Here is a 26,578-nt window from a genome sequence, read left to right as displayed (position 1 = left end):
TTGAACCCAAATTTGTCATTTCTGGAACCAAACAAACCTAAATTTGGCAGGAGAACACTCTGAAATTCCATCCTTGTGAAACTGTTGGAGTCTGTGGCTCCTCAGAGCTCAGGAGCAGGTTTCTGAGTCTGTTTGGATGTAAATGAGACAAGGAAATTTTATGAGTTTTCTTTTGTTTATAAGGGGTTTTTTTCCCCCCTAAAGGAAAGCTCAGCTGAACCAGAGCATTGCACTTTGGCCCATTGTTTTAAATCTCACCTTTAGCCAGGGACAACAAAATCCTGCAGCTCCCCATAGCTCTGCTGCTCGGAGACCCGGTGGCCTTGGGATGGAGGGAGGCAGTGAGGGGATGTGGAGCTGCTTTTTCCAGAGCAAGGAAATCTGGGGAGTCCTGCACTTTGTGCTGCTGATTCCCTGCTCCTCTGCAAGCCTTTCCTCCTCTGTCCAGACTCCAGAAATAACGAGGATGGAGATAAGAGGGTTGCATTGCTGTTCCTGCTGGCAGTGTGGGGTGTGTGGGGTGGGTCCCTCCTGTCTCTGGGGGGGTCCTGGGGTGGGGCAGCCTCGCTGGGCGCTGTAACTGAGTCTCTCCTGGACAGGTAGAATTGGAAGGTCTCACCGGCCACATCGAATTCAACAGCAAAGGCCAACGCTCCAACTACGCCCTGAAAATCCTGCAGCACACTCGTGCCGGCTTCAGGCAGGTGAGAGCAGCCAGGGGAGGGCTGGGAGCGTGTCCTGGGTGTCCCTGGCTCAGGGGGGTGCTCTGGGGACCAAAAGGGGCCGTGGACCCCCCTCGTTTGCACCGTGAGGTGCTCGGGGTGTGCCCTTAGCGCCAACTGAGCCAGCAAACTCAGCGTGTTTGGTGTCAGCAGGATAATTTGGGTTTGTTTTGATCTCTCAGGCCCTGGAGGGGTGATGGCAGAGCCCATCTCTGGCCTGTCAGCGCTGCTGATTTGGGGCAGGGAGGCTGGGCCAGGTGCAAGCTCACGACCCCTTAGTTCTTCAGCTTGTGGCTGCATTTGCTTAAAATTGTTTGGATGGGGGAAAATGGGAGAATTTTCTATGAAATGGGAATGTGAACCCAAATGACTTCTGTGAACCTTTTCAAACTGTTCCCGGGAGGGAAAGCAAATGGAGAAACCCCATGTGAGGGGCTCCCCATCATCTCTCCCCTGTGAGGGGAAGTTCAGGCTCATTTTGCTCTTGGTTTATGGCTCCTCTCTAACAGGTTTGCTCAGCTCACACTCATTTACTTTTTGTCTCAGTGCTCGTAGGTTCCTCACAGCTTTCCTCTGCCCACAGAACACCGAGCAGATTTCATTAAAATCATTAATTTTAGTGGTATTTCCTCATCTCACACTTTCTGCCCGAGCCATATTTTCTGGTTTGAGCCGAAGTTGAGGATATCAGACTGGTGAGATTACACGACACAAATCCAAGGAATTTGCTGGTAAATCCAAACCTTATATTCAGGAGAAAGAAAACAGAAGTCCCAGGAATAAAAGAGGGGTTTCATCTGTCTTGTTTCCCTGCTGACAGCTCCACTGCTGCCCTTTTCTCAGAGCTTGCCACTTCTAGATGCTGGCAGAGAACAAAAGCCATTGTATCCTACCCTCACCAGCAGAGCATTTTGGCACCAGGAACCCTCTCCTGCCCTGGCAGCAGTGAATTTCAGCCTTGGCAAGGATGTTACCTGCCAGTTCTTACCTGTCAAGTGACAGCTTGGCTTTGATGCTGCCTTTCTCTGAGCGAGCAGGGGGGATCGGGATGGCATTTTCCCCACAGAGATCTCTCACAGCATCAATGCCCTTTTAATCCTCTCCCAAACCCATCACCCTCTGAACAGAAGTGACAGATCCAAGCCCACCTGCATTAATAAGAGCGCAAATTCAGCTGGATTCAGGGAGGGAATGCTGCAAAGCTGCCTGTGGCAGCGCTGGTTTTGATGTGTGTGAATGTGGCAGGGACTTCACGTTAAACTCACGGCTCCTTTTGGAACAGAGCTGCTCCCAGAGCTCCATGGAGAGCTGTGACTGCAGCCTGATCTGCCCTGAGTCTAAAGTCTCATCTCTTCCCCACAAAGCTGGTGTGACAGGAGGAAACCTTTGCTGAGCTGTGGTAACAGCTGGGTAAATGAGGAGCGTTGTGTCTGTGAGATGCCCAGGAAAGCTGCACTGGGATTGAGCTTTCCAAACCCCACCAGGCTGCAGGGGGGGGGTGAAACACTTCCAGCCACAGGGAGAAAGTGCTGGAAGGACAGGGCAGTCCCTCGGGGGTGGCTGCAAGCCCTGCCCTGTCACAAACCCACCAGGAAAGGGTTGATTTCCAGGAAACTGCTCCTGTGACAGCTTTTCTGCCTTCTCTCCTTTTCTCAGGGAGCTTTCCTGGTCCACAGCAGTGCCCAGAGGGGTGTCAGGGCCCCTCCCAGCCGAAAGGAGTTTGTTGAGATGTGTTTAACTTTATCCCCAGAGAGCTGAGACCCATCAGGCTCCTGCCCAACCTGCCTCCCCTCCACATTCCTGCAAGGGGAAGCCAAAGGCAGCTCTGCTGTGCCATAAATGGTTATTTTCTTGTTGCCAGCCTGGCTTCTTTTAATGAAAAGGACTAAATAAATCATTAGAAATATTTTAATTAAAGTAAAGAACAGGCGTTCACATCCTGGAGACAATCTTGCTCCCAAGGGTTGTATTAACTGATTTGTTTGAAACACTTCCATTCCCTGCTTAGTTTTAACCAAGCTCATTTTAACTCTGCCCATTCCTCTCTTCCTCTCTTCCCCTCTCCTCCTCTCTCTCCTTCCACCCAGTGAAGCCACAGGGACTTCCAGCTCATCAGCTTTGATGGAGAGTTCACTGAATTTTGAGGCTGATCCAGCCAGCAAGCAAATTAGAGACACTTAGACTCTCTAACTTGCTGCTGCTTTTGGGCAAGGAGAGGCAGGGCTTTTTGACATCCAATTTTTAATACATTTATGTAACGCACCAAACGCGTCTTTTCCTGATTTAGCTTAACCAGAGGAATTTTTTCCACAGCCATATGAGAGCTGCTCTCTCTGCTCACAGGATGCTCCATAAAGCACAGGCTCATTAATGTTCTGGTGATCTATAGATCTGACAAGGGCTGGGTTTGGTAAATGTCATCTTTAAAATTTTTTTTTTTTTTCATCCCCCCCCTTTTCTTTGCCTCTGTAAAAAACACTGCAGAGTTCCAGCAGAGTGATTTGCTGTGAATCACCAGCTGAGGTTTGGGAACTTCACAGAGGAAGGGAGTGAGGAGGGGCTGTGATTTGGGGAGGGGAAGGGGGAAGCTGCAGACCCTGGCCCCAGCTCTCCCCATCCTGAGTGAGGCCCATCAGTCTCCTCTTAACCACGGGCCCTGCTGCTGTCCCGAGACTGAGCAAGTGCTGGGGCTGTTAATTGGGATGTTGATGAGATACAGATGAATTCCCCTCCAATAGCTCTGGGACCCTCCACATTCCCCACCACATCAAACCTTTTTAATTTAGCAGCAGCCACTCAGCCTCGCTGGGACCAGCTCCTCTTTAGCTGCTGCCCCAGGAACAGCCCAGGGATGGGATCTGCCCAGAGCTCGATGACTTCTGCCCCCAGGGCCTGACAAACTCAGTGTGTGCCACTACAGCCCTGCCTGGCTGTGCCAAGTGTCAATGGTGTGGCCCAGAGGGGACATTTGGGGAGGAGGGGACATCTGGGGGATGCTGGTGGCCTCAGGGGTGAGGGCTGTGTGTCTCATGGTTCTTTGGCTGAGTAGTTGATGCTTTCAGTGCTAATTTCAGTGGAGGAACTTTTGCCCCAGGCAGCGTCCTCAGAGGGATTTCCTTCATTTGTTTGTTTGATTCCCTTTTCCCCCTCCCCAATCACTCCCAGACTCCCTCTCCTTGGGGCACCTTGATTGCATTGTGCACTCCTTCCTTTTCCTGGGGACACAGGGAGGAGGAGATGATGGCTGCAAGCTGTAGGACAGCACTTGTAATCAGAGCCCAGAAGGTGCCTCTTGCTGGCTGATTGTTCCAAGATCTGAATTCGGGGCTGGCTTTACCTCAGTTTGAAGCTGGGAATGGGGATGGTGAATACCTGTGGTGCCTCTGGAGTTCTGAGGAGTCTTGCCCTGTCATCTCTGCACCTACAGAAAAACAAGTGGAAATTTTCATTAAAATCATTACTTTGAGAGATATTTCATCACCCCACATCATGAGAAGCCTCAAAACCTCTGTACCCAGGGTGGAAGGAGTGAGCCAGGAATGCTCCACATGGGAATTTTTCACAGAGATGTAGAAAATTATTTTCTTCCTGTGCCACCAACCCAAATAATGCCATTTTCAGAGCAGCTAAATTGAGGCACCTCATCTGCCTGTGGGGATGGAGCAGTGGCATGAGCAATGGCACTTCCCTGCTCTTTCCAGGATTTTTGTGCTGGTTTGTACTCTGAGGTTCACAGTTTGTGTTTGCAGATGTGCCTCGAGGCGCCTGCAGGCATTTCAGGCAGGGCTGGATCTCAGGGAGGTGCAGGGATGATGCCAAGGGGGTCACACATCCCTGAGGACATGGAGGGCACTTTCTCCACCCTGGGCTGTCACCAGGTCACATAATCCCTCTCACAAAGGTGTTGAGCTCCAGCCTGCACCCAGCTGGTTGTGCTGGCCTCCTTGCTCTTCTAGGACAGGTACCAGCTCCTGTGATCATTAGGAACCTCTCCCCTGGTTTCTCAGCCTGTTTATTTCTGCCTGGCTTGTGTGTATTTATTTTTGTGCCAACGCCATCGTTCCAGCGCCAAAAACCTCTTTGCTCCAGCCCTCCTCCACCTGGGGTATTTATACAGACCAATCACATCCACTGCTTAAAAACCCTGAGTCAGAAAAACCCTGAAGTCCTTGTCTAGAGCCTTAACAACAGGATGGTCTCATCCACGCCTGTGTGGAGAATTTGATTGCTTTCTAAAAAAACTTTGCAGATGGATATGTTTTCTGTTTTCCAGAGGCTCTTTATATGTAGATGGAGATGATTAAAATCACCTTGACATCCATCTTGCAGGAGAGAGGTGTGAGGGGCCAGGACAGCCTCTGACACTGCAGAAACAGCAGCATGAGGAGCTCTGCCAGCCCGTGAGGGGCACAGGGGTGAGCTGGGGCCAGCCAGGATGGGAGAAATGCCCCAGCACGTGGGATTGTGTGGCCTTGGTGCTTTTGAAGGCAAGGTCAAACCCACAGCACCGTCAGGAGAAGAGGCAATTAGTCTCAGCACATGCCAGCAGGGGAGGGACAAATTGGAGAACAGCGAGGGCTGTTAAAATTAAAGTTAATCTGTCACTAATCTCTGGTTGAGAAATCCGGGAGGGAAGAAAAATTAGGCAATATTTGTGAGTGATGGCTCACTCTGAGAGGATTGCTGCAGAGGGGCTGCTGTTTGGCAATCAGAGCAGAGGGGGGAATTCAGGAGGGATTCAGACCACTGAAAGCTGTGCTCCAAGGGCTCCCTGCCTGTGAAATACGTGGGAAATCTCCCAGTTCAGGGCTGTTGTTCCTGAGGTGAGCCCTGCACTAGGAATGCTCATGGCCCCAAGGCTGCCAGAGCTCCAGGAGGGTTTGGACGATGCTCTCGGGCACAGGATGGGGTTGTTGGGGTGTCTGTGCAGGGCCAGGAGCTGGGCTTGGATGATTCTCAGTGCAAAGCTGTCCTGCTTGCCCTTTCCACTGCTCCTTGTGCCTGGGGATGAGGCTCTGTAACCCTCACAGATTCCCACTGTCGGTCCCTTGGGCTGGATTTGCAGCAGCACCTGGCAGAGGGAAGGACTTGGCCCTTCCCTCGGCACCCAGAGGGGTTTGGTGTGCGAGGGTGTCTGTGCTCAGATCCAAGTCACCCCCAGTCCTTTGGTCACCCCTGAGGCCAAGCAGTGCCCAGAGCAGGCACAGAGTCAATCCCAGGGCTCCACAGCACTTCCCTCCTGCTCCCTGGACATAACAAGATTAACCTGTGGCAGACAGGAAAATCAATTGGTTCCTCCCACCCTGACAGTGAGGGAATTGCCTGCCTCAGTGCTGGTGTCACAGGAGGGAGCTGGGCATGGATTTGCTCTGGAGGGGCTCTGAAGACCCTCCCTGCACCTTTGGGGTCACCCACTGCCCCTCAGGTCCACAGCACCCCACTAGAGAGGTGTCAGAGGACACCAGCAGTGCTGGAACCTGATGGGACAGAGGAGAAAAAGGAGGAGAAGGGGTTCAGATGGAGCTGGCCTCCCTTAGCCCCCTCTGTGTCCACAAGGAAAAGCAGAGAAGGAAAAGCAGAGGCTCTTTTAAGGGCAAAAAGAGAGCAAGAGTTTAATTTGCACGCTCTGAACGAGCTGCTGGAGGTGCTGATCTCCCTGCCCAGAGCTCTGAGGGAAGGAGATTAGGCTCTTGAAGTTAAAATTAGGTTTTGTGGAATATTCCTCCCCCCTGGCTGAAGGCAGCTGTGTCACAGCTGAATCACGATGTCCTCCCGAGCGCTGGGGGACTGGTTCCCACCATCCTCGCTGGGAATTTGGGTTTGCTGCAGCCACACTGACGCTTGGATGGGTAAATTGGGCTGTTGGCAGAGCTGTTGGGTGTGATGAGCCTGAATCAAATGATTTGGAAGTGCTTAATTGTGGTGGTGAGGAGCTGGAAGAGGAGTCGTGGAGCAGCACCACTGAGAAGGTGCCTTTGCCACCAAGGTGGAGGAAAGGCAGGCCACAGATAGGGGATTTCTGGCTAAGATGGTGGCATTTGGTGGCATCTGGGGACAGCACTCAGGGCTGTGTGGCTCCCAGGGAGCTGCCCAGCTCTCAGGGATGATGCTGGGAAGGCAGCACGGGGCCAGGTTGGTGGCACTGCAGAGCAGGTGGGAGCGAGCACAGAGGGTTGATCTCTCTGCTGACCCGCTCTGGGGTGTGTTGTGAAGGTAATGGAGCATCCCTAAACAGGCCAGCCCCAGGGCTGTCCCTCACCAGAGCCATATGGGCAGTGACTCGCCCTATAAACCCTTCTTGTGCTGTTTATCTCTGCAGATTGGCCACTGGCACGTCTCAGAAGGGCTCAGCATGGACAACAGGATCTTCTCCTCCAACATATCCGACAGCCTGTTCAACACCACGCTGATTGTCACCACCATCCTGGTAAGGGAGGGGGGCACCTGCAGTGCCCAGCCCCCAGGGGTGGGCTCAGCTGGGATATTCCTCCCTGCTCCTGCCCCTCAGCCCTGCTGATCTCACAGGGGACGAGCAAATCTGGAATTACAGCGTGGGGGACGGTTGCTGGCAGTGTAATTGAGCTCAGGGCCATGGTGCATATGGAAATGGTATTTGGTGGGTTCAGAGGGGGCTGGGATGGGGAATGCTGCCAGTTCACATCCAGCTCGGAATGGGGCTCTCATTTGGTGTACAGCTGCTGAGTTGGAAGGGACAGCTGCCCCCTCTACCCATAAAATGATAAAAATTGACCAAGATGGGCACAATTTTGATGAAAATTTGGCATGTACAGGCACCACTGCCTGTGTTCAGCAGGTTCCCTTCCAGCTGCTGCCTGTCCAGTGATATTTTTTGCTACCTCTTTAAAGACAGACAAACTCCTCACATCCCACAAAGTTTGTTGAAAAGGGGACAGACTGGAGAAGTGGCTCTGCTGGGAGAGGTTGAAGTCTGGGTGTGCTGCCATGACTCACAGGAGTCACTGGGCTGCTCTCGCACTTCCCAGTTGGAAACAGCCCCCAAATCACCATCCCTTAGCTCTGCTTTGTGTCCTAAACCGGGATAAATCTGCACAGCAGAGGCCAGGGAGCACCAGTGTGGAGCCAGCTCTGAGAGCTCAGCACCCCAAGCTTTCCTCATCGATTACACCCAGCTTGAGAGGGATCCACTGGGCTGGGATCTGCTTTTTGCAGCTGGAACCAGATGTTTTCTTAAGGTTTCTCCCAAACCTGCCTGTGGCAGCGCCCAGCTCCGTGCTGGCGGGACACCTCGGCTAAGATGGGAATGACAGCTGCCCAGTTTCACTGCAGGAAAACCCTTACTTAATGCTGAAGTGGAACCACCAGGAGCTGGAAGGCAACGACCGCTACGAGGGATTCTGCGTGGACATGCTGAAGGAGCTGGCAGAGATCCTGCGCTTCAACTACAAAATCCACCTGGTTGGGGACGGCGTCTACGGAGTCCCCGAGGCCAACGGCACCTGGACAGGGATGGTCGGGGAGCTGATAGCTCGGGTAAGTGGATTAGCTGCTCTTTTTAACTCTGCTCTGCTGGGGTTTGGCCCTGCAAAGCCCTGCTGCTTCGTGCTGATGAGGATGGATGGGGTTTTAGTCCGTTTGAGAGGCTTGGAGCGGAGGATTTCCACTTAATGCGTTCTCCTGATGGAAAATGTGTTTCTTGGGGTGGTGTGACAGTGTGGGTAGAAGTCAGAGCAAGAACAGGGCTGTGGGATGCTCTCAGGGGTGCTCACTTTGTTGGAAAGGGGGTTTGGACTCTGGGATCCCATGTAAAAACTCATTACAGAATGGATTACTTTGGTTCCTAGCGGAAAGATTAACGAAAACTTGCAACAGGAAAAGGCAGAGCTTGGTAGAAGCTGAAAAGATTTACAAAACTGCACTGGAATGGAAGCAAGTAGGAATCCCATTTCTGCCTAGAAAAGTTTTGGCAGATTCAGCTCAGCTGCTTAACTCAGTGTTGCTTTTGGAGAAGAACATTTCCTATTTCCTTGAAGTGCACAGCTCGAGATCTTTTCACTGCCCTGCTCTGTGGAGCTGAACACAGAACACAACTGAAAACAGAATTATTTTGCTGGGTTTGACAATAATTCTGTGTACAGCTGGGCTCAGCCAGCCTGGACCCTCCTTCCTGCTCTTTGTTTTCCTTTGTGGTCCTTCCCAGGCTTCCTGAAGCTTAAATACAGCTCACAAAATGCTCTGAGATCCTCAGGAAAATAGGCTTAGCCACAGCTTACTGTGGGATTGATGCTATTTAAACCAATATTTCCTCGCTGATTTCTGCCTTGTCATTACTGACATGCCCATGAGAGCCCAGCTGGTGACAAATCCATCACGTGGATTGGTGATAATCCCCCCACTGTGGGAGAGGAGACCCTGAGTCATTTGCCTTCTGCAGAGCAGAGGAGCAAGGGTCCAAATCCATCCCCTGTGGCTCCAGGCAGGGATCTGAGGCTCTGGGCTCTTTCCTCCCTGGAAAATGAGCATCACTTCACTCTGTGGTTTATTAGGCACAGTGGAATTTGGTTGAAAGTTGGGCTCGAGGATTTTGGAGGTCTCTTCCATGATTCTGTGTTCTTTACTGGGTCCATGATCTCTAGAAATGTGCACTGGCGCCTTCTGTTTCCTCCCCATGGTGAAGGGTGATGCTCATCCCACTTCAGGAATTTCAACTGCGGGTTTGAGGTCAGCTGGGAGAACTCTTTGTCTGAAAGAGGGAGGGATTTGGGGTTTTCTGAGAGTCACAGACAGGGCACTGAACAGACTGGAGACTCCCCTGAGCTCTCCCTGTCTCCTGGGTCACCCTTCCCTGAGCAGTCGTTCCCAACGCCAGCTGAGATCCCACCTCCATCTGCTCTTTTAAAAGAGCTTCTGTGAGGCTGTTTGCAAATGCTCCAGGCTATTGGCATCGTTTTTATCCATCTTTGTGTCTCTGTGTGTGTACACACACACAATTACACTCCTGCAACATTCCTTTGGGGAGGCGAGAGGGAAGGAGCCGAGAGCAGCATCTGATCAAAGGAAGGGAACAGCCATCAAACTTTTGGCCTACTAACCTTGGCAGTGCCTCTTCATTAAATGGGACCTTCTGGAGGGTTGTTTTTCTCCAGTGATGAGTGTTTTAACTTCATCTTCACACAGAAACCGTTTGTTTCTTCTGCAGCTCGAGCCTTATTTAGGAGCATTTTTTTTACTTCTGCTTCTGCAGGGCAGAGCTGTCAGAGCCTGTGAGGCTGGATCACAAATTGGGGTAGAGAAACAGCTTTGTCTCTTGTTCTCCCTGTATCCCTGTGAGTTTTTATAATGGTTTCAGCAAGTTTTTGATCAATCCCAGGGACTGGGCTCAGGTCAGCCAGGGCAGAACTGTGTATGCTTGGTGTTGTGTTTATTCAGGGCTGCCTGGGATGTTGTTTCTTGAGGGCATTTCACTGCCCAAGGGGCTTCTCTCCATCCCTGAGTCCCAAAGGGAATTTATCCTCGATTCTAGCCCCTTGTTCACCCATGTCCCATGGGATCCAGCAGATCTTGTGTTGAGTGCACATATTCCTCTTTCAGTGGATTTATCCCCTGAGCACTCCGCCCCTTTAGGAAAAAAAGGGGAATCAGTTGGGGCACAAACCTCTCACAAAAGTCCCAAATCCTTCCCAAAAATGAAAGCTCTGCTCTGTCCAGCACGGTATCATTGTAGGGAAATAATTCCCCCTTGATCCTGATCAGCCATCAGAAAATAAGGTTTGATTCACACTCAATGTGCAGGACCAAAAGGTCACAGAATTATCCAGCTCCGTGCAGCGCCTGCCCTGTAATCCCTCTGTGGCACGAAATCTCCTCAGAGCAACTCCAGGCTATTTGGGAGAAAATGTTTTGTTTTATTGCTTCTAAATTAACCAGCTATTGATTTATTCTTAAGTGCTGGGAATTCCATTACAGCTAATTGTGCACCCTGATATGATTGAGCAGGATGCTGTACAAACACAAATCCGTTGTTGACCCAAATTCACCCATACATTTCTTATTGACCTGCTCACAAAACAGGTTGGGAGGAAAGGAAGAGGGGGATTGGGATGGCTTGGGAATCCTGTACAGTTTGGGATCAGCTCATGGAGGTTTGGCTTGGGAGAAATCACTTGGAAGGACTCAGGATCACAGAATGGTGATGTAGTTTCAACCCCCTTTACACCTTCCACTATCCCAAGTTGCTCATCCAGCCTGGCCTTGGGCACTGCCAGGGATGGGACAGCCTCAGCATCTCTGGGAATTCCATCCCAGCCCCTCACCACCCTCACAGGGAGGAATTCCTTCCCAATATCTGAAGCCTCTCCCCCTTGTCCTATCACTCCAATTCCTGAAGAAGAGTCCCTCAAGCCCATTCTGTAGTGAAAGATGTCACAAGTGCAGGAAACCTGGGCTAATTTGTCCCTCTGAGCATGCAGGGCAGGGAGATTGAGCACCCTGCTTCATTCCTGGAGTGAGCAGGGCACTAAAGCCACTCTCCCTGTCAGCCTTCCTGGCTCTGGCACAAACAAACAAGGGAGGACAGCAAATCTTCCCATCTCCTCCTTTCTGGCATCAGAGACTTAAAGGCCATTTGGGCTGGCAGAATTACATCCTGCTCCTTGCCTGCAGTGCAGAACTGGCTCAGAGTCCCTGATGGTGGCTGCTCTTCCCCTTCTCTCTCTCCCCAGCACATCCTCAAGCTGAAATGAATTCTCTGGCATGGCACAAACCAAGGGATGTATTCTCACAGCACCACAACAGCTTTAGCCTTGTCCCACCATGCCTGGCTTGAATCTGGCCAGGATCAGTGGTGATCAAAGCTCTTTTAAAAGTGAGGGACATGAAATTGTCCATCTTGTCTGGCCTCAGGAGCAGCAACACCAACAACAAGAAACCCTTTAAAGCTTTGGGGTTTTCCTTGCTGGGCAGGCACTGCTTTCCCTTCAGCTGTTCCAGAGCTGGGGAATGGCAGGAAGGGGACAGGAGGGAGGAGACTGTGCAGAAGGGGCAGAGCCCTGCTCTCCACTCGCAGTGGGTGTTGGTGTGTGGAGGGGAGAGCTGTGTGTGGTGAAGGGAGGCAGGGGGAGGGTGTTTGCAGGCTGTTGTGGTGGCAGCTGTGACATGGGGGGCTCCAGGAGGGCCTGTGGGTGGCTGAGCAAAGGAGGGGACGGGCAGAGGGGTCTGCAAAGCGCTGCTGGGGAATCAAACACAGGTGGGGAGGGTGCTGTGAGCTGGGCTCGCTGCTGTCCCTGTGTGCTCTGGGTCCCCATTGCTTCACCTCAGCTGGCTTTGCCACGGGCAGGGTGAGCACCTGGCACAGGCTCTGTCCCCCCAGCCACAGAGAGGGGCCAGGTGAGCAGAGATGGGTGAGGGCAGACTTGAGGCTGACACCTGCACTGAGCCCTGCTCCCCCCACCCTGACTGGGGCTTGCAGGGAGAGCTGCAGCCTCCAGGGTTTCCAGGCTGTCACTTCTCATATGGCAGAACTCACCCTTGTCCTTAAAAACACCCCAAACCCCTGTTTGGAGCGACCCTTGGAATGCAGGAATAGGCATCTGAGATCATCCTGGGGCAGCCACCCAGTGCCAGTCCTGCTCTGGTGGGTCCTGAAGCCTAAACAGCTGTTTCACCTTTCTGGGAGGCTTTTTGAGCACAGGGACAGTGCAGAAAAAGGCTTTGGTGGCCCTGGCCGTGCTGTCAGTGCTCCGTGGGCAGCGCTGGTGACAACGCCGCTGTCACAGGCACCCAGGGGATGCGGCATCCGTGGAGCTGCTCAAGCGAGGGACTCCTGGGAAAGATCCCATCCCTGTGGTCCCAGAGCTGTCCTGGCTGCTTCTCCAGGTGTCTGACCCAGCCCCAGCCCCGAGCCTGGCTCCGCTGGCACCTTGTCCCCGCGCTGTGTGCCCGCAGCCCGGCGGAGGGCAGGGGAGCGCGGTGGGGATGGAGCCGGGCTGTTCTCCCGGCTGATTTCTGCCTTGCCGCGCCGTGGGAGGCTTCTCTGGGATCCTCTCCGGGCTGGGGCTGACGTCAGGGCCCATTCATCACCATCAGCACCGAGCTGAGCCCTGTCAGAGCCCCAGCGAGGGGGCGGATGCCGCCTCTGGACTGGCAGTCCCTGCAATTTGCTCCTGAAGGATGCTTAATTGTTGTTCCTCCTCGGGAGCCCGGCTCAGCCCCCGTGTTTAATGTCCTTTCCAGAGCCCTGATGCAAGCAGAGCCCACGGGAATGCCAGGTAGGGTGGCGGTGCTGGCAGCTTTTGTCTCGCACGCCAGCCCACCTGGGTTTCCTCTCACCTAGCGAGGCTCTGGCCTTGTCTGGGCGGTGTTTTGTCAAGAGAAGTGGCTGTCTCCACTCCCAAAAAGCTCTGGGTCTTTTTCTAAGCCTATTTCACGCCAACATTTATAGCTGCGACTGTGCTGTACAGGATGAAAACCAACCCCTCTTCCCCCATCTTTTCCCTCTTGTTTTTCCCTCTCCCCTGAGCCCAGGTGTGGACAGAGTGTTGGGGCACAAGGCAAAATCCATTTCTCTCTTCCCCCAGGGCATCCCTTAGCCCATAAAATCCCAACACCTACCTGTGCTCAGGTGGGGGAGGATAGAACTCAGCTTTGCAGAGCTCCTCTGTGGCTCCACAGACCTCGGTGAATCACAAGAAGTTTTGTCAGGAATCAGAGTTGAAAGCATGAAATGGATGAAATTCAGGCAGAGAATTCTTTGCATGCCATTCCCAGATCAAAGTTTCCTGCTATCACAGATCAGCTCTTAACTTGCATGACTGAGCCTGCAGAGAGGAGAGAGAGAGAGAGCGAGGAGGAGCTGGAGCTCTGCTGCAGAAAGTTCTGCATCTCTGATGTGGGAAAAGTCCTGAAAAGTTAGCAGGGAATGAGCAGAGGGAAATAACTCTGATGGAATGGCAGAACCCTCTGGAGATGAGAGAAGGGAGCTGGGCACAACATCTGAGTGCCTGGGGAAGGCTGTGCTGTGTCTCTGCTCTGTGGACAGAGGGAGGGGGATGGATTTGCACTATTTTGTGTAGAGAAGAGCATTTTAAGATGCTGATGATGATTCAGCAGCACCAAGATGATCAGGGAACAACCAAGATGTTGTTTCTCCCCAGAGAATGGTCAGGACCCCAATGCTGGGCAAACCTGGGGATGCTGCTCCTTTCATCAGCACCTTTATATTTGCCCCTTTGCAAATTGCAAATTTCCTGAAAGCTTTGGCATGAAACCCTTTTGCCATGGCATTTTTACTTTCTGTTCTAGACTGTGACTTTGCTGGTGGAATTGTGTTTAGTCTGGAGAACTGGGAGAAGAATTCCATTGTCAGACTAAGCTGTATCTTCACCAGAGGCTTTGCTGGGAGAGCTCTCCCTGGGACAATGACACCTAGAAACCTTTTAAGTAGAGACAAGAGAGGTTTAGGAGGCTTTATCCTCGTAGATAAAATTCTCCACATGCCAGGTTCCAGAGATGAGCTGATCCTGTTTTAGTAATCTGCTGGTGTTTACACAGGGCTCAGCTGCTCGCACACCACGTTGGGATTATTGGTGTCTTTTAAAAAGCCTGTGGGTAAATGTCTGGCTATGCAGAAATTCTCCTCAGCTCATAATTTATTCCAGCCTGAACCTCTCAGGAATATCTAAGAGCTGCTTGTAAACAATTGCAGAATACTCTGCTGAGCGTGTCCAAGCATGGCCTGGGAAGTGTCACCTTCTCCATGAGCCCTTCCTGGGCTCGTGGTCACCTTCCCTTTCTTTTCCCCCTCCTGCTTCCAGCAGTGCTGCTCTTTCCTCTTGCAGCTTTTCCCAGGACCTCTGTCAGCATCTGCACAGACCTTGTCAAATTTAGGGACAAAAAATGCAAACAGCTTTTCTTTCTCCCCTACCCTTCTTCTCTTTTTCCACATGCATACTCATCTTCCTGCAAAGCAGAGAAACAAATGGATAAGGGAGTGGAGGTTTCATTTTCACAGAAGGCAATTACAGACATTAAAAGAGCTAAAGTAATAAAAATAATATTTAAAATTCAAATCCCTTATCTATATTACAAGGGTATTAACATGAGAAGAAGTTATTTTTATTTTTTTTTCTCCCCCTAATCTCATTTGCTTTGCAAGTCAATCTGCAAACTTTAATGCCAGTCCTCTCAAATTTTTTTTATTGTTATTTTTTATTTGTAAACTGATCTGCAGTTCTGGAAGTCTGAGTTTGGCAGGTTTGTGGGCTCTCTGGCTCAGGGGTGAGGATGCTGCTCTGTCACCTGTGGCACTTGTTTGTACCAGCAGGGACAGCTGTGCTCAACAGGGAAGGGGAGGTTGTATTTTCTGTAGATTAATATAATATTTATTAGTTTATGGCTCCAGGTTTTAATGCATTAAATGAATAAAAACAGCAATTAGGCGGTGAGCACTTGGGGAAGTGAGCCAGGAAGGGAAGGAGAAATGGGGAAAGGGAAGGAGAAATGGGGAAAGGGAAGGAGAAATGGGGAAAGGGAAGGAGAAATGGAGAAAGGGAATAAGAAATGAGGGGAATGCTCCAAAGCACAGGCCGGGCTGAACTTTGGGGTGAGTTTGGGCTCGTGTGAAAGGCACCCAGGCATTGGGGATGTGGGGACCTGTGGATGCAAAACTCCTGCTGTTCCCACAGCGATGTCCCAGAAAGGTGGAACATCCCCCTGCAGGAGCAGGTGTCCTGTGTGGCCCCAGCTTTGGTTCCTGCCCAGGATTCTGATTTTCTCCGTTATCCCTCTTCCCCAGAAAGCTGACCTGGCCGTGGCGGGGCTGACGATCACGGCGGAGCGCGAGAAGGTGATTGATTTCTCCAAGCCCTTCATGACTCTGGGAATTAGCATTCTCTACCGAGTTCACATGGTAAGAGCCTGCTTTTAGAGCCATTTATGTCCCTCCATTATTTGCACACAAACCTGCCTGGTTAGAGGAGAATAATGAACGACTCATAAAAATATTTTGGTTTCTTATTTAAACGCAAATGTGCTCGACCTTTATTTCCTGCTTTTCTCTCTGCTGTGTGTCAGGATTGGTGAATTCCATGCCTGTTCAATCCCCTCAGCCCTTTGGCTTCTCTCTCCACTCCTCCCAGGGCACATGATGGGTTTTTTGGCTTGGTGGGGGCTGCAGGACGGGTTTAGAGTGGCTTTAAGTGGCTTTAGTGAGGTGAGGCAGGCTCGGCTGAAGGGGAGCAGCAGCGTGGCTGGGTGGCCCCAAATTGCACAAACGTGGCTTGGAGTCACCATCCAGTTGGATTTAGTGGTAAGACTGGCTGGGAGGCTGAGCTGGGATATCTGTGGATGAGCCTCGCTGGTGTTGGGGCCATTCCTGATCTCAGCTTTGCTCTCTTGCTGCCTTCTCCCACCTGGGAGTCGCATCAGGAAGGAATCCTGGATTGCTTTCTTTGCTGTGAGCCCCTGGAAATGCTCTACAGGCAGATCAGCCCTCTGCTTTCCTAACCCCAGGGGAAAATGTCCCTCCTGGGGTGCCTGGGGCAGGCAGGTGCCAGGCTGAGCTCCCAGCCCTGCCTCTCTGCTCTCAGCCCTCCTCATTTGCTCACCCTAAAGAGCAGCAGCCCCTGCAGCTCGAGGAAAGCTCGTTAATCTCAGCACAGTTGTGGAATCACAGGATCCTGGAATAGTTTGGGTTGAAAGGACCTCAAAATTCATCCCATGCCACCCCTGCCATGGCCAGGGACACCTTCCCTATCCCAGGTTGCTCCAAGCCCTGTCCAGCCTGGCCTTGGACAGTTCCAGGAGTGGGGCAAATTATTTTATTGTGTCAGAACAGCTGGGAATATTCCCAAGGGATTCATGAGTGCAAGCAAGTACACGGTGTTGTGCCTTTGCTTAGCCAAACTTGTCTTAAATTCCCATAAATCCTCTTTTATTTCAATCCTCCACTGTTTTACCTTCTCCCTGAAGAAGAGAGGGCAGATTCCCCCCAGTTCCTCCCAAATTCCCGGTGTCACAGGAGGCAAGCTCCTTTCTCAGCCTCGTTCTTCCCAATCCGCATTTTGGAAACGCGCTCTGAGTGATGTGAGTGACAGTGCCTTGGTTTCTGTCAGCCCAACAATAGCAGCCAAAAGGAAAAAAAAAAAACCATTCAAGCTGCCTCTCCCAGCCCCCTCTCCACCCGGGAGGCTGTTAAGGATGCAGCGTTGGGGATGAACAGAAACAAATTCACGCATCTATCTCTGTGCTGAGTGGCTCCTGCCAAGAGCAAACAAGTAATTAAAATCTAGTTAAAATTCTGCTTCCTCTGGTACGTGCAGAATTTAGGATTGATGATTTAACTGATCACAAAAAAATAAAAAAAAAATAAGGGGGTTGACTCTTCCAGCTCCTGGAAGTCAAATGGAATTGTCCCTTCCCCACCACAGCTGGGATTTCACATCAGCTGCTGCCTTGTGGAGCCAGGACCTTTTTCTGCAAGTGTCTCCTAGGATTAAAATCGGATTTGGTGATTAAATACTGTGTTGTATTAGGAAGGAATTCTTCCCTGAGAGGGTGAGGAGACCCTGGAATAGATTTCCTAGAGAAGCTGTGGCTGCCCCATCCCTGGACGCATCCAAGGCCAGGTTGGATGGAGCTCTGAGCAAGCTGGGACAGTGAAAGTTGTCCCTGGCTGTGAAAAAAGGGCTGGAACAAGATGATCTTTAAGGTCCCTTCCAACCCAGACCATTCCGTGCATGTCCTGCCTCAGCTTTGCACCACGGTCTTCAGCACTTCATTCCCTGGGTAGAATTCCCTGGGCAGAATTCCCTGGGCAGCATTCCCTGAGCAGGATTCTCATGGAGCAGCATTCCCTGGGCAGGATTCTCATGGAGCAGCATTCCCTGAGCAGGATTCTCATGGAGCAGCATTCCCTGAGCAGGATTCCCTGGGCAGCATTCCCTGAGCAGGATTCTCATGGAGCAGCATTCCCTGAGCAGGATTCTCATGGAGCAGCATTCCCTGGGCAGGATTCTCATGGAGCAGCATTCCCTGCTCCAGAGGAAAGGCAGGAATGCTGGCACAGGCTTTGCACAGGCTCTGTTGATGGGAAGCATTTGCTGCTGCCTCGGGGAGCTCTGTGGGGTTGTCTGACACTTGTGTTTGGGGTGGCAGCTCCTCAGGGCAGGGAGAAGCTGCTGCCACCAGAGCAGCACAATCCAAACGGAGCAGGATTCATCCCTGCAGGCTCCACAGGGGTTTGGGGAATATCCCCCTGCTGCCAGCAGGGCTTCAGCTGCTCCATGGATCCGCTTTGGATCCGAGCAGAGGAGCTGCCCAGCGACATCTCCCAGCTGAGGTCACCCCACAGCCAGCCCCAGGTGGCTGCACTGGGGACATGAGGAGTGCTGGAGGGGCAGCCAGGGCTCGTGTCCTCCCCAGGACAGGGGGGATCCCCACAGGGGAGCTCAGAGCCCCCCCTTCCCTCCCCAGCCCTTGGCATCTCTTCCTCCAGACCTTTCCTGCTCAGCTTGAGGAGGGTGCCTGAGAGCTGTGTGGCAATTTAACTTCTCAAACTGGTAAATGTTTGTTAGACCAGACAGTTCTGGTTTTCCTTTAAGGATGTGGTTTGCAGAGCAGCCCCACAGCCTTCTTCTCCCCGCCCCAAAAACCACCTCTGCAATGTCAAAAATTGCAGCTGACGTGTGTTAATCATGGTTTGGATGAGATGGAGCCTAATAAATAACCACAAATGAGCCTCTTCCTTGCCCAGGAGTTGTCTCCACTCCCTGGGCTCCTCTGAATGCGATGACATTTTCTTTTCATTTCCATGTAGCTCCAGTGGCAAGTGATTTCTCACCCCTTTCTCCTCCCCACGCCACCAACCCAGCCACCACTGAGCCTGTGCCTCTTATCACACATAACCAAATATGGCAGCTTTAACCAGGGCTGTCATTTTTCTCAATTTCACTGCTTGTGATACAATCAAGGCTGGATTTCTGACACGGGAGCTCTAACAGGCTTCCTGACTCGCAGCCTGCCGAGAGAACAGGCTTGGTTGGTTTTATTGCATTCTGCCCAGCCAGGGGGATGTGGGGGAGGCAGGAGGAGCCCTGGGCAGCCCCTGGGTTTGGCAGGGGGCTGGAATCAGGTGTCCAGGGTCGTTTCTGCACGGAGGGATAAATCGGGATTGTTTGTGTCTTGCACATCTTTGCTCACATCCTGCCTCTGTGGCAGGGAACAGGGGAATAGAGATGATTCTGGCTCCTCAGCCCTGAAAGTCCTTGCCTTCAAAATGAGGAAATGGAGGTTGGGAGAGTGCACAGCAATAGCTGAGTTCAGGCCAAGTCAGCTCAGGCTTAAGGACTGCTGCAGAGGACAGGGAATGGGAAGAGTGGATGGAAAAGCTTCTTCATTCCAGCCAGAGGAGGCTTGAGAGGGGCTGAGAGGAGCTGAGGCCCCTCCTGACAGCTCTGCCAGCAAGATTCCCTCCCCACCAGAGCAGGGTGGGAGCTGCTGCTGGCCCCAGGACCCTGGAAAGCATTTGCTGGTCATGAAACATGTGGTGACTCCAAATTAGGCTCGAGATTCAGAGCAGCCTGTTCAGGGCTCTTACTGACTCCAGAGGAAGAGGAGGGATCTGGATCTGCCCTGATTCAGTGCCCTGCAGTTTTACCGAGCACACATCAACGTTTCTGCCTCTCCAGGCTGTTTCTTGCTTTCCCTCTGACTTCCAGAGGCAGAAGAGATTTCTCTGCCCTCCTTTTTTCAGGAAAACACTTGTGAGAAATGACATGGATGGGGCTGGCTGGGGTCCCTCCAGACTCTGCATGTGCAGGGCAGGGAGGCTGAAAACAACAAATCCAGGGCTGTCCTCTCCTTCCCAAATGTCCCTCTTGTCCAAGCTCTTCAGTCACCAGTATCCTCCCAGAAAACTGCTGCTCACTGGCTGAAAAAATGAAGATTTCGAAGAATAACTTAGAAGAAGGGTAAATTAATCTCTCCCACTTCCATCTGAGGATTTGCAGGAGGCCTTCATCAATTATTGGACATTTTGAACATATCTATTCCAGGAAAAATAGCTCTTCCAATTAACAAAGCTCTATTGGGACTGCCTAAAAATATCTGACAGACTCCAGATATTGTCATTCCCATCTTCAAAACAGACAGATAAGAGAGAGTTTGTGCCCTCCGTGGGAACAGAATATCTTTATTCTTACCCACAACTGTGAATGAAAAGAATATGTCCCAGCAGCCTGGAAATGACTGGAGCTGAAAAGAACCAGAACTACTACAACTGTAAAGTCACAGGAGAGATTCATTGCCAAGCTGGAGACTTAAAGCTTCCAACGCAATTTCCTTAATGAGAGTAATTTATTGACAAACTGCCCCAGAAATATAAAGAAGACATCAAGGCCTTAATTGCAGAAAGGAACTTTGTCACGGGAGCATCTCGCAGGGGGAGGCTCAGCCAAGGCTCTGCCAGGGCCTGAGTTCCCTGCCAGCTCTGGGATGCCAGGGAGGATCATTCCCTGCCCTGCCTGCAATGATGAGCTCCAGGAGCTCCAGCTTGCTCAGCAGCCTGTGCCCTTCACTCCTTGCTGGTTCCCCACGGCCTCGTTTCATCCTTGAGTGTGCAAACACCTGGAGGAACAAAGAGCTGTCGAGGCAGCTCAGCTTCTGAGAAGGGAAGCAGGGTTTGAGGGGCATCAGGAGAGCCATGAAGGGGAGAGCTCTGGCAGTGCCAGCCTTTGGCAGTGCCAGCCTTTGGTCTGGATCTCTGGATGGGATCAGTGGGAAGGGCAGGGGGAACACCCCGTGGCACCTGCAGCGCTGGGAGGTGCTCTGGCCTCTCTGGATTAGGGAGAGGAGCTCCAGCACGGTGAGCAAAGGGTTCCCCTGGGAATGGGGGTCCCTTGGGATGCTGGGGGTGCAGCTTCCTGCAGTTTCTGTGGCTCTGAAAGCCCCTGGCTTGGAAAAGCAGAACACAGCAGGAACTGACCAAAAAATTGGGAAGGGACACAAAGGATGTGGTGCCTTCCACTGTCTGTACCTCACCTGTTTACAGAGGAGAGACATTGCCTCAAAGAGAGACTCGGGAACCAAACCCATGAGAACCTGAACTTTTAATTGGGAATTACCTTAAAATTAATCTGAGGACCTGAACTTTTCCTTGGGAATTGACTTAATCTGAGAATGGATGCTGAAGCCCTGGTCCTCAACTCATCCCTTTGCTAGAAGCCTGAGCAAGCCAGATTCTCTAAAAATGCTCATCCCAGAATGGTTTGGTTTGGAAGGGACCTCAAAGATCCTTTAGTTCCAACCCTCAACCCCCACCACGGGCAGGGACAGTGCAGGTCCCAAAATGTTGTCCTGAAGGCTACAGGGACAGGTTGTTGTGGTGTGCTGGGTTTTTCCTTCATGCAGGGTTTGCTGGGGAAGGTTCCTGACACGTTCCAGGTTCCCAGATGGTGACTGGAGCTGAGGATTTCACAGGCTCCTGGATATTTTTAGCAGAGGAAGGTTTTTGTGCAACAACTGTTGCCTTTTCTAGCAACAACTCAAATCTCCAGAACTGCTGAGACCTTGTGAAATTCAGGTTTTGCATAACATTCAGTAGTAAAGCAGCGAGGTTTGGATGGAAATGGAATTTAAAACGCTGGTCTAAGTCTGGGGAAGGAAAAAAAAAGAAGAAAAAAAAGCCTTTGCAAAGCTCTGACTCGTGGGAAGCTTCCCAGTTACAGGTGCTTGGGGAAGCTGTGGAGCTGTTTCAGGGATGCCAGGACTGAATTTGTGGTTTGGGACAGAAAATCCAGGTTTCTGTGAGCTATGGGGTCGTGTCCCTTGTCCCTGTGGTAACTTGGATGTGCCTGAGCTGCTCTTTCCTTTCAGAGGAGCTGCAGCCACAGAGCTGGTGGTGACAGGAGAAATCCACTTCGAATGGGAGGTGTTTGGCTTTTGAGAAACTTCTCCAAGAAGTTAATCTCCCCCTTTGCACAAATTTTCTGACGTTTGACAGTTTTCTGGTGGTGGCAGTGTCCTTGTGAAAGTTTAAAATGCTCTGGGAGAAAATCAACCTGCTTTTTCTAGCAGTGAAGCCTAATTTTTTTCAAGGAAAGGTGGTTTGCTGAGGGGAAAAAAACCCCAGGAAATTCTGACGCATCCTGGAGATAAAAATATCTGTTCTTTAAGATAAAAGTAATAATTTTATTGGGTTTTCTGTAAAAGAAACATTTCAAGGCCAGAGAGAGAAAAGTTTTGAAAACATCTCTTTTTTTTTTTTTTCCCCTTTTGTTTCTCAAATATATTTCCCACCCTGTGAGCTCAGGTGGAGCCCCCTTTCTCTTTTTTATCCCCTTCTCTCCCATTTATCCCCCTTCTACTGTTTATCCCTTTTCTCCCATTTATCCCATTTCTCCCCCTTCTCCCATTTATTTCCTTTTTCTTCCATTTATCCCCTTTGCCCCTTTCTCCCTCTTCTCTCATTTATTCCACTTTCTCCCATTTATCCCCTTTGCCCCATTTATTTCCCTTTTCTCCCATTTATTTCCTTTTCCTCCCATTTATTTCCTTTTCCTCCCATTTATTTCCTTTTCCTCCCATATATTTTCTTTTCCTCCCATTCATTTTCTTTTTCTCCCATTTATTTTTCCTCCCATTCATTTTCTTTTCCTCCCATTTATTTCCTTTTCCTCCCATTTATTTTTTCTCCCATTTATTTTCTTTTCCTCCCATTTATTTTTCCTCCCATTCATTTTCTTTTCCTCCCATTTATTTCCTTTTCCTCCTATTTATTTTTTCTCCCATTTATTTTCTTTTCCTCCCATTTATTTATTTTCCTCCCATTTATTTTCTTTTCCTCCCATTTCTCCCCTTCTCCCATTCCCCCTTTCCCTGCTGCTGTTCCCCCAGGGCAGGTGCTTTCCCTCCTGCCATTCCAGAACAATTTCCACCTTTCCAAACGCAATCAGCTCCATCTCCTCCTTTGCTTTTCCCTCCCCAGGGCCGCAGACCCGGCTATTTCTCCTTCCTGGATCCCTTTTCTCCCGGCGTCTGGCTCTTCATGCTCCTCGCCTACCTGGCCGTCAGCTGTGTCCTGTTCCTGGTGGCTCGGTAACGTGGCGCTGCCTTTCCCTTCCTCGCGGTGCCCTCTAGTGTCACCGGCAGAGCGGGGGGACACGGGGACATCCCCTGGATGGGGACACGGGGACATCCCCTGCCCCCACATCCCCGGGATGGGGACACAGGGACATCCCCGGGATGGGGACACAGGGACATCCCCTGCCCCCACATCCCCGGGATGGGGACACAGGGACATCCTCTGCCCCCACATCCCCGGGATGGGGACACGGGGACATCCTCTGCCCCCACATCCCCGGGATGGGGACATCCCCTGCCCCCACATCCCCGGGATGGGGACACGGGGACATCCCCGGGATGGGGACACGGGGACATCCCCTTCCCCCACATCCCCTGGATGGGGACACGGGGACATCCTCTGCCCCCACATCCCTGGGATGGGGACACAGGGACATCCCCTTCCCCCACATCCCCGGGATGGGGACATCTCCTGCCCCCCACATCCCCGGGATGGGGACACGGGGACATCCCCTGCCCCCACATCCCCGGGATGGGGACACGGGGACATCCTCTGCCCCCACATCCCCGGGATGGGGACATCCCCTGCCCCCACATCCCCGGGATGGGGACACGGGGACATCCCCTGGATGGGGACACGGGGACATCCTCTGCCCCCACATCCCTGGGATGGGGACACAGGGACATCCCCTTCCCCCACATCCCCGGGATGGGGACACGGGGACATCCCCGGGATGGGGACACGGGGACATCCCCTGCCCCCCACATCCCCGGGATGGGCTGGCAAGAAGCGTCCCAGCCCTCTGCCAGCTGGGGACTGGGCTTTGTCACCGTGTCCCCGCGCTGGTTTGGGATGGGTTTGGTGCCCAGAGAAGGTTTTGCTGTTGAAATGCTCCCTGCAGGTGTTTTTTTACCCTTTGTCCTGAGAAGGGAGGGTGGAAGGATGGTGGCAAAATCCATTCTGAGGTGTCAACACGAATCCCACGAGTGATGCCTGGCTCCCCTGGCCCTGTGCAACCCAGTTTGTGGAGGAAAGGGAAATTCATGAATATCTTTGAGCAGCTGATGTGCAGAGCCTCGCTTGGCAGCTCTCAGCTCCATTCCCCTATGACTAATTTAAATCACTCTTAAAATACCTTGTTGAGTGCTCGCCTGCAGCCTGGCCCCATCAAGGCCCAGGCTCTGGGCTCCAGTCTGCTCTCCCTGCCCTCCCAAGCCCCTGAGGAGGGGCTGTTCCAGGCAGGGCAGGGCTGTGTCCTGGCACTGTGTGTCACAAGCTGCTCCAGCCTCGATGGCTCTTTCGGGACCCCCTTAATGCCCAATTCTCATCTCACAAATCGGAGCTGCGCTGTCGCTCGCTCCCTCAGCCTGGCTAAAGTTGTCATCCTGACAGGGCTTTAATGGGCTCCTTGAATGCTGTTACAGCCTCAGAAACACAGGGCTGGAGAAACCATTGAATTATGCAGAGCTGCTGCCTCTTTAGCCCCTTCCTCATGTTTTAAATATGATCCTCCAAAAAGGTGCCTTTACCCAGCTCCGCAGTGGAGAGGGAGCTTTGGCTGCTGCTCCCTGCTTTGCTCAGCAGGAAGGAGCTTTTGACCCTGTGAGCTGCAGGCTCTCCCAGAGCTCTGGGGTTTGCTGCCAGTGTTTGATCCACCATGGAAAGTCTGCAGGAAATAACCTCCTGCTCCTCCCTGGCACCACGGTGAGAGAGGAGATGCAGGGATGAAAATGACCCCCTCATTTTGGCTAAATACGATGTGAGCTGGCACAGCCCAGCAGCTGTTTTGCCAATTGCCCCAAAATGACGCTCCCAGGCCATTGCTTTCTTAACTGGAGCAGGATGATGGAGTGCAGCACATGAATTGACAGACTTTTGTAGCAACCAGGGAACTGGGGACTGGAAACAGCGAGAGAGAGAGAGAGAGAGGTGCACTCACAGCAGTGACAGGCTGTCAGATGTTTCCCATTCCCACCTCTGTCCTGTCCCTGGAGGATGGGATGCTTTGAAACACCAGCACTCAGCTTCCAACTCCACCTCAGACTTTCTCAGAGCAACCTTTTGCACCAACACATTTTTTCCTTGATGGTTTAAAGCAGTCTGGGCTCACACGCTTCGCATTTGAACTTCCCATCAGCGCTCGTGCTCCGGCAGGGAGCACAGCCAAAGATGTTTGATTCCTAATTCCCATCAAGTCCGTGCACATCTGGAGTTCCTGCTGAGGTGTGAATCTGCACACGGGGCTGCAGGATGCACGCAGAGCTGCCCAGAGCAGAGCCTCTCAAAGTTTTTTGCAAATCTTTACAAGAAAGCCTCTGGCTCCTGAGTCTTAGAGCAATCGTTTCACTCAGCTCTGAGCCCTGGGCATCAACTGACAGCAAAGCATTTCCTCCTCAGAAAACTCTGCCTCCAGGAGAGCTGGAGCTTCACAGCTTCGCTCTCTTTTTAGTTTTTTTTTAAAGTGTCCCATTTCCCAGCACATTCCCTGAGCTCCCCTTTCTTGTCCTTGCAGGCTGACACCGTACGAGTGGTACAGCCCCCACCCCTGCTCCCAAGGCCGATGCAACCTCCTGGTGAACCAGTACTCACTGGGGAACTCGCTGTGGTTCCCAGTGGGGGGGTTCATGCAGCAGGGCTCCACCATCGCCCCCCAGGCTCTGTCCACGCGCTGCGTCAGCGGAGTCTGGTAAGGAGGGCAGCCCTTCCCTTCAGGAATGTTTCTCTGGGCAGAAGGGGATGTGGAGGAGGGATTTCTCCTGGAAAGGGTCGTGGGACATCGGGAGGGGCTGCCCAGGGAGGTGGTGGAGGTGTTCAAGGATGAGTGGATGTGGCACTCGCTCGTCTGGGTGACAAGGTGGGGATCGATGGTTTTGGAGGGATTTTGAGCCTCAGCGATTCTGAGAGGCCAAGGGTGGGGATGGAGAGCACATTTCCTGAGGGAATCCACATCTCCTCTTCCCTCTCCCTAGGTGGGCGTTCACCTTGATCATCATCTCCTCCTACACAGCCAACCTGGCAGCGTTCCTGACCGTCCAGAGGATGGACGTCCCCATCGAGTCCGTGGATGACCTCGCTGACCAGACAACCATCGAGTACGGCACCATCCACGGCGGCTCCAGCATGACCTTCTTCCAAGTAAACCCCATTCTCTGGCTGCCTGGGGGGCAGGGGGTGCACAGGACACCCCTCAGACAGATTGGGGTGTCCCCTCAGCCTGTGTCACCCCAGTTGCTGGCACGGAGGGGACCTCTGGAGAGATCCCTGGGTGCTGATGATGGGGTGAATGGTGGGAGAGGCATGATGCCTCCATCAGAGGGAATTTGAAGTTGAATTTTCTTGGGTTTCCACATGGTTTTAGCTTTTATTTGAGAGTTATTCAGGTGGGATAAGCAAAGAAACATTTGCACAGCTCAGGCAGGCTCGCAGATGTCGAAGTGCTGGAGCCTGTATGAGGTCAGTGGCACTGAAATAAGTCAAGTGTATGCAAAGTTATGTGGGCCATTTAGCCCAATTTCATTTTTATCTTCCCTGCTCTGCTCTGAAGGGAAATAAATGAGTGAATCTTTTTCTGCAGCGCTCTGAACGCACAAAGAACTGCTTGAGGATTATTAATTTATTTATTACTTGTTGAAATTCCAAAAGGAGAGAAAGCTTGTTCTCACTCTTTCCCCCCACTCTGAGTCTGAGCTGAATTTGGAAGGCTGGGAAATCTCTGGAGTCAGCCTGAGCTTTTCAGGCCAACTTGATGCTCTTCAGGGGTATGGAAAAGAGCTACTTTTAAGCCAAACTTTACATCTAAAAT

General features: G+C 51.9%; 1 protein-coding gene across 1 annotated transcript in view; it reads left to right on the top strand.

The window, feature by feature from the left end:
- GRIK4 (glutamate ionotropic receptor kainate type subunit 4) overlaps window positions 1-26,578 on the top strand; it is a 132,846-nt gene that overhangs the window by 98,943 nt on the left and 7,325 nt on the right. The window contains exons 10-16 of the mRNA XM_058857149.1: window positions 600-704; window positions 7,042-7,149; window positions 8,031-8,234; window positions 15,493-15,606; window positions 22,681-22,790; window positions 25,289-25,462; window positions 25,746-25,911. Coding sequence (XP_058713132.1) covers window positions 600-704; window positions 7,042-7,149; window positions 8,031-8,234; window positions 15,493-15,606; window positions 22,681-22,790; window positions 25,289-25,462; window positions 25,746-25,911 — 981 coding nt within the window. The remainder of the gene's footprint in view (window positions 1-599; window positions 705-7,041; window positions 7,150-8,030; window positions 8,235-15,492; window positions 15,607-22,680; window positions 22,791-25,288; window positions 25,463-25,745; window positions 25,912-26,578) is intronic.

The sequence above is a fragment of the Poecile atricapillus genome, chromosome 25 (assembly GCF_030490865.1).
Source record: "Poecile atricapillus isolate bPoeAtr1 chromosome 25, bPoeAtr1.hap1, whole genome shotgun sequence".
Taxonomy (NCBI): domain Eukaryota; kingdom Metazoa; phylum Chordata; class Aves; order Passeriformes; family Paridae; genus Poecile; species Poecile atricapillus.
The sequence above is the reverse complement of the archived record's forward strand: the minus strand, read 5'-3'. Positions and strand labels throughout refer to the sequence as shown.